This window comes from Cyclopterus lumpus, chromosome 4, assembly GCF_009769545.1.
Source record: "Cyclopterus lumpus isolate fCycLum1 chromosome 4, fCycLum1.pri, whole genome shotgun sequence".
NCBI lineage: Eukaryota > Metazoa > Chordata > Actinopteri > Perciformes > Cyclopteridae > Cyclopterus > Cyclopterus lumpus.
Window position 1 is genome coordinate 25,360,815 of NC_046969.1, and position 7,500 is coordinate 25,368,314.

General features: G+C 45.7%; 2 protein-coding genes across 2 annotated transcripts in view; both read right to left on the reverse strand.

The window, feature by feature from the left end:
* oma1 (OMA1 zinc metallopeptidase) overlaps positions 1–401 on the reverse strand; it is a 5,870-nt gene extending 5,469 nt beyond the window's left edge. Inside the window, exon 1 of the mRNA XM_034530961.1 lies at positions 1–401. This exon is cut by the window's left edge and continues 198 nt beyond it. Within this exon, the coding sequence (XP_034386852.1) occupies positions 1–143 (143 nt within the window). The 5' untranslated portion in view covers positions 144–401.
* A 681-nt stretch (positions 402–1,082) lies between these two features.
* mysm1 (Myb-like, SWIRM and MPN domains 1) overlaps positions 1,083–7,500 on the reverse strand; it is a 7,266-nt gene continuing 848 nt past the window's right edge. Inside the window, 23 exon segments of the mRNA XM_034531425.1 lie at positions 1,083–1,536; positions 1,634–1,691; positions 2,079–2,184; positions 2,393–2,525; positions 3,053–3,241; positions 3,321–3,395; positions 3,807–3,857; positions 3,941–3,995; positions 4,071–4,153; positions 4,249–4,326; positions 4,453–4,524; positions 4,526–4,557; positions 4,648–4,778; positions 4,871–5,105; positions 5,207–5,418; positions 5,420–5,499; positions 5,501–5,627; positions 5,629–5,744; positions 6,231–6,329; positions 6,446–6,524; positions 6,612–6,651; positions 6,654–6,685; positions 7,326–7,396. Of these exon segments, the coding sequence (XP_034387316.1) occupies positions 1,204–1,536; positions 1,634–1,691; positions 2,079–2,184; positions 2,393–2,525; positions 3,053–3,241; positions 3,321–3,395; positions 3,807–3,857; positions 3,941–3,995; positions 4,071–4,153; positions 4,249–4,326; positions 4,453–4,524; positions 4,526–4,557; positions 4,648–4,778; positions 4,871–5,105; positions 5,207–5,418; positions 5,420–5,499; positions 5,501–5,627; positions 5,629–5,744; positions 6,231–6,329; positions 6,446–6,524; positions 6,612–6,651; positions 6,654–6,685; positions 7,326–7,396 (2,487 nt within the window). The 3' untranslated portion in view covers positions 1,083–1,203.

Consider the following 7,500-nt stretch of genomic DNA (forward strand, 5'->3'; position numbering starts at 1 on the left):
ACCGACGACTGTGACGCGACACCCGCAGGGAGCAGAGGTCGCGGGGACACCCGGCGCGTGTCGTGCACGGCGCGTGCCGCTCGTGTCAGGCTCGCGGCGGCTAAAGAGAAGCGACCGCTCCCGAGGACGCAGAGGAGAACCATGACGTCACCACGGCCTCATCTAAAATGTAGAAATGACGTCACGGGACGGTGTTTTTTAAAGTACCCTTCGACGCCGGGTCGTCAATGTCATTGCGCTAAAAGCAGCCTCGCGAGACGGAACCGTTTGACGTTCACATTTGGTTAAAAAGTTTATGTTGTTGTCCCGCAACGCGTCGAGTTTGACCCCATTTTAGTTCCGCCCTCGACGCGAAACGGCGGAACTTTTGACAGCGGAACTTTGGTGGTTGTTATGGGCAGTTGTACGCTTTCGTAAATATTCCCCCTCGAAACGAACTGCGTGACGAAGGTTCCGGTTTCAGTTTCAGCGTCTCAGGAGACAATTCATCATCAAATTATTATTATTATTATTATTATAAAAGTGTCTTTGGTTAAAGTTGTGGGTTGTATTATTAACTCACTTCTTAAAATGGTGATAATATATGATATTATATTATTACTACTTTCACCAACTTCAGCCCTGACCATAACAACCAAAAAAAGATTATTTAATTTCAGAATTCTAACCCTTTTAAATGTAGTGGTACGTAATTATACAGGAAAAATAAATGAATGCATGTGCCAAAATGTATGCAAAAATGCAATAACACCGACAAAATAATGGAACCAAAAAATAAATAAAAAAGCCAAGGGTTAACCTAATAATTATGAATCCAGGTGGACAATTTTAACAAAAATAAACGTGTTTCCATAGAAGCTAAGCAGGAAAGAAAACGTCAACTTCCTCTTTGGCATTCCCTGACATGGAGGAGACGATGGTGTGCCTATCAAACTATGACACAAATATAAACATAAAACAAGACGCCAAAATATATATATTTATATATTTTTTATTTTCTTGTTTCAAAGAAACCTGCAGAACTGAGAAATAACGCAAACACGCACCTCTCTCTCTCTTCCTCATTCTCTCTCTTTTTGTAGTTTTTGGTTAAAGCACTTATTCAACTTTTTTTTTTTTTTTAAACTTACCAATACAATGTTAAAAATAACTAGATGAGCAAGCTGGTAATACTGATACAAAAGCTTATCGCTACATTGTCCATCACAGTAAATAGTCGTGTTCGATCGACAACACGGAGCCCAGATGTAAAACTGGACCGCTGTTGGTCTCCGAGCTGTCAGAGTCCGGATCAGAGCCTCCTCCTCCTCCTCCTCCTCTTCCTCCCTCCGGAGGCTTCTCCTCACCGATCAGCTGATCAAAGTCATCCAAGTCCGCCGGTCCGGGTGAGGCGCGCGAAGACTCTTCCTCTTCCTGGTCGGACGGTTGCTGCCGGGCGATGAAGTCGGACCGGAAGAGGGCCTGGATCTGGGTGAGGAAGGGGTCTCCCTCCTCATCCGGCAGGGGCTCCAGGTACCGGGCCAGAGACGACAGCATCTGCAAAAAAGGGGAGGAGGCGGCGGATTAAAAGAGGTGAAAGGGAAATGAGATGAGTGGATGGACGGTAGAACGGGTGCCACTGGGGATGCCTGACCTTCTCCAGAAAGGTGAGGTGGGAGTCTTTCCGGAAGAATCTGTCCATCTGCACACTCCTACCGGGGAAAAGCAACAAGCTTAGATACTTCATCGTTGGGCTTTAAAATTATTTTATCAAATTCACACAAAAAAGGAGTAGATGAAAACTATATATATAAGAAAACTTACATTTTTAACTAATAAAACAAATTCCCTAATTTATTTATTTTTTTAATGCTATAATATATCAAAAAAGGAGACTGTGTGAATTTCAGTGAACTCTGAAACTGGGCAGAGTGTCCAGCAGATGGCGCTCATCTCTGCCTTCACATCCAACACTAAAGTGGAAACATTGTGGTTCTCCAACCAACCACATATTTAGTGTGAGACTTTATACATTATATATATTTTGAGAGAGGGGGGGGGGGGGGGACTAATTGAACAATTGTAACTTTCTCACTCACCCAGGTGATTGACAGTATTTGTGGATGATCCACTGAGCTCTCCTCAGCGTCTGTTCCCAGTCTGGAATGTCTTGTGATGACAGGAAGTCAAATCTGTAGGGCAGATCTGGAAGGGGGGGTAACAAAAACACACACACACACACACACACGGAGAGAAAGAGAGAATAAACTATGCTGCTCTGTGCTCAAAATCACTGACCTACATTGTCAGCTGGATTTCACAGCCTCTTGATCTTAAATGTTTTTGAAGTTTTGAATCATGTATCTTCTTCCTTGTGTGTGTGTGTGTGTGTGTGTGTGTGTGTTAAGCATACTCTGTGGGCCTGAGGGCTCCTGGCTCTCTTTCACCAGCAGGCAGGTAGTTTGGGAGTGGGGGGAGGGGTTGGCCGGGTCGTAGGGGCTCACGATCATCCCGATGAAGGGGGCTCCGCCGCGGGAGAAGTAGCTCTGCAATCAGTCGGGGACAAAAGGGAACTCAGACCGCCCGGTTCAGATCAAATATCACAAGCGGTGAAACACATTCCATAGAAGTCCGTCACAATAAAAAGTCCCCCAGGTGTCTTCCCTCCCCGGACTGTTAGTAGACGGACAGCCGCTGACGAAGCGCCGCTAGTTCCACAATAAACACGCGTTTCCTGTAAACTCGTCACATTTCTGTTTTAGTTTTCTTACTTAAAAGCTTTTATTTTCAAGCATTGAAACCAGGAAATGTTGTGTTTTAAATCAGCAGTAACTTAAGTTAGAGCTTCTTTACTCAGGGAAAGAATATTTAATATTTTAAGTTTATTATTGATTGATGAAAATATGTCATATATATATATATATATATATATATATATACATATGTATATATATATATATATACATATGTATATATATATATATATATATATATATATATATATATACACACACACACTAGTGTAACTAAGACTAATGAACCAGCGGGACTTCTCGGACCCGACTCCCCTCACCTGGAACTGGTCCTGCGTGTTGATGTCGCGCACCGAGGGGTTGGGGTGGAAGGAGGGGTGCGAGTGGTACCAGCCCACCACGCTGAAGCCCAGGGACGCCAGCACGTCGCAGGCCTGCGTCTGAGACACCGGGTCCATCTCGCACTGCAGGCCCGTGCTCACGCTGTTGCACGGCTCGGCCGCACAGATCTGCACAGAACACAGAGACGCCGCTGGTCGGACGCGAAACGGAGAGGAGTGAAAATAGTTGCTCTCCGACTCCCTTTACCTTTAACACGCCCTCCTCCTCGTGGAAGGTTCCCCCGAGCAGGCCGATGACTTCGCCCCGCGACACGTGTGCATGCTGACGATAATGAGAATAAATGAAACAATTGTAATTTATTTAACAATATATAGATCATTTCATATCTCGATAACTTATAATATATATATATATATATATATATATATATATATATATATATTTCACAATATAGCATGTTTCTCAATAAATGCAATAAATGAATTTGCTTTTTTTTTAATGTGAATAATTACTTGACAAATGAGTATTTTCTCCTTTTAATTCGGAACTCTAGTGCAAAAGGATGAGATTTAAATTAAAATGTAGACAATTTAAGTTTCTATTACGAGCGAGTGAGTGATTTATTTGCGCTGTGACGCCGTTGAAAGATGACAAACTCTCATATTGAAGTACTTAGTTTACGCTGAAGAAACTTTCCCCGAGCTGAAAGGGGGATTACGTTGTGCTGCATACCATGTCCATTATGAGAAGAGTCTCTGCGCACACGATAACCTGGAATGGTTCCTGCAGAAGAAGAGTGTTTATTACTAAAACAACAAAAAGAAACGCTGCAGCACCGCTGATGACGATATAAAACGGCCACTGACCTGCACATCTTCTCCAAAAGTCCTGCAGGGAATCAACTGGAAGGGATCGAAAGACCTGAAAAGAAAGAGAGCGTAAACAGTTGCACAGACTGCATGTAAACGTGTAAACAACGTGAGGGTGAGCGCTCACCCTCTGAACCTGGAGGTCTTGCAGGGCCTCGGCCGCCTCTTCATCTCCTCTCTCCGCAGGGCCAGCTCCTCCGCGCTGAGGTGCTGATGAACACAGGATCAGTAAACACGGTCACGTGACTTCGCCCCCCAAAGCGATCAACAGCTGCTTTTTAAGTCTCTCGAGAGCGTCTCCGAACCTCGTACGTCTGCCCCTCCAGATCTTTAGAGTCGCACCAGTTCCCCCACGTGTCGCGCACGCGCCGCTTCCTGGTCCGCTGAAAACTCGAGGCCAAAAGCAAGTTAGCGAGTGAGCTCGGGGGGAGGGGTTTTAAAGATTCCCGAGGTGTGTGGGGGGGGGGGGGGGGGGGGGGGGGGGGGGGGAGTGGGGGGGGGTTTCCTACCATGCTCTGCAGCCTCTGGGCCAGCTGGTAGGCCTCGATGACGTCTCTGCCCTCCTTGTGCTTGGAGCGGTCCCACCACCTTCGGCCGATTGTAGACCGCTTGCTCTGCGGGAGAAGAAGGCTCAGCTCCGAATGAAAAGAATAAAACGTGACGTTCCGGAGAGAAGAGATGGAGGTTTTCGCTATGAAAGTTACCGCAGTTGAAGTTGATGGCGCCGACGAGCTCCAGGTAGGTGTGGACCCTCCCGATGCAGTTGACGTCCCCGCAGTTCTTCAGCCCGGGCCGGACCGACGTCTTGTTCAGGAACCGGGGCTTGCTCTTCAGCCTGAGGAACCACGACGCGCACCAAAACATGAATACATTTTTTCATGCATGTTGTTGTGTTTCGACAAAAGTTACCAAAAAAAGACCATTTACCACTGATCCAGGATGTAGTTTCGGATCTTCAGGTATCTTTCGGGGGTCTTGGACGGACGTCCCTCAAAGAACTCTGGGATGGCTTGTTTCTCTTCCTCGGTGATGGACTCCATGTCCATCTCCATTTCCTGCTCAGGCGCCCTGAGCAGCTCCTCCTCCTCTTCTTCCTCCTCCTCCTCCTCTTCCTCGTCTTCTGGCCCATCAGCTGGACTCTGCTCGGTCTTATCAGCAGAACCTGGGGGAGCAAATACGACCACAGTGTACCACAAGCGTGTGAAATAAGTCATCATCATCATCACCACGGGGGTGGGTTATGAAGACAGCGTTGAGTCTCACCTGTGTCATCGCTACAGGCGTCTTCCGGTCGACCGGTCTGCGCCGGGCTCTCAGACTCTCTCTGGTCTTCCTCAGTCATTTGCTCCGAGTCTTTCTGAGCTGCCGCCTGAGGGTTCTTTGGAGGGAGGGGCTCTCCCTCGTTGTCCGGGCCGGTCTCGCCAGTCTTCTCCGGGGAAGGGAGGGAAGACGAGGGTCGAGGACTCAGCGGGGCGCGTGGGGCGGCCGCGTCGGTCCTCCGTCTCGGTCGGACCCGGCTCCCCCTGCTCCTCCTCCGGGTCCGCCCGGATCTCAGCGGCCCGCCGGCCGCTCCGGCTCACCGAGGTCGGTTCGGAGCTCGCCGCGCGGTTTGTCGCCGCCGGCGTCCTCGTCGGCGCCGCTCAGGTCATCGGTGATGTCCACCTCCTCGTCCTCTTCATCGGAGCTTCTCTATGCGGACGGCGTTGGTCAGAGCGGACGCTCGGCTGGAGGTGGGCTGAGGAGGTTGCGAGTGCAGCGCGGGGCCTGCAGGGGGAGCTGCAGCTCTGGGTTCTGATGTGGTCTGGAGAATTTTAAAGAACACCAAAACAAACATGCACAAATGAAGAGTTTGTATGTTTGTATGTATGTATGTGTGTGTGTATGTGTATGTATGTATGTGTATGTATGTATGTATGTATGTGTGTGTGTGAATGTATGTATATGTGTATGTGTGTGTGTATGTGTATGTATGTATGTATGTTGTGTATGTGTGTATGTATGTTGTATGTATGTATATATATATGTGTATATATAATAAATAATGTGTGTGTATATATATATATATATAAATATATATACAATACATAATATATATTATATATATATATATAAAATTATAAATATAATATACAATCATTATATATATATATATGTATATATAATATAAAATATAAATATAATATACAATACATTATATATATATATATATATATATATATATATATATATAAAAAAATATAATATACAATATATATAAATATTGGGTCGAAAGTCAAGCCCATCTCACCTTGTGTTTGAAATACTGTCGGGCATAACTCTTGACCTGAAAAGTGGAACGGCTGCCGACCAACTTGGCAATCTTAGTCCACCGTCGACCGAACTGAGCCTGTGGTGGTGGTGGGGGGGGGGGGGGGGACAAACAAACGTGTATTTTTGCACAATACACTCCCAAAGTAACGCGTTGAAGCGACGTAAACTCAAGCAAACAAGGGGGTCGCTCACCAGTCCTTCCTCAAACAGGTCTTTCTCCTGTCTGGACCAGCGAGCAGAGGAGCCGGAGCCCGACGTCTTGGCCGGAGACCTGAACACCGGACGGGACACCCGTGTGACGCACGGGAAAACACTCCCGACTGTTGGTGTGAATGCGAAAAAAAAAAACTTGACTTACTTCTTCACTTTGGGCTTGTTGTCTGCATCGCCGTCCCAATGTGGTTGGGCAGCCCCTCACCGGTCAGGTAGTATCTACGCGTTTCAGTTCAGGAACAAAACGTTTGCTTTGTGCATTTTAGGTGAACTTCCCACAGGAAACGCATTAAAATTAGACAATTTTACAGCTCGGAAAGCTGCAACAAGCATTATCTCCTATTTTTACTACGATAACCCCCCATTAAAATATGTATATTAAATTATTCATCAATAGTCTTATTTCTTTAATTAGTCGTCACCGGGACCATCAAATTTGTCAAGATGTTTCATTCCTTAGCATCTCACCGCTCATAAACTTCAGATTCAACTATTATATATATATATATATATATATATATATATATATATATATATATATATATATATATATCTATATATATATATATATATTATAGAATCTGTGTGATTCAGCTGAAATAATTAAAATAATCACAAGTGTGTTGAATCCTTTGGGTTTGGGCCGTAAGGGGTCAGTCCAGAGGTCTGGATGTCGCTACTTTAATTGGACGATATATTGACCCAGAAGTAATTGCAATAAAAACTACATTATTGTCATTTTAAGACGATGTTATGCATGTCGTCCATCAGGTCCGCAGTTCGTGAAACTATCTTTTCTTGAAGTTGTGAGTGTGTGTGTGTGGTGCGTTTGAGGGTCACGTTAAAAGAAGGAGGATACTGTTCCTCCAGCAGCATCCTCTCGATCACCTCCCTGTTCTCAGAGCTGATGGAGCTGTCCAGTTGCCATGGCTGCACAACACACACTCACACACAGACACACACACCATCAGACACACAACCACACATGCATCATCAAACACACACACACACACACACACACACACACAGAGAGA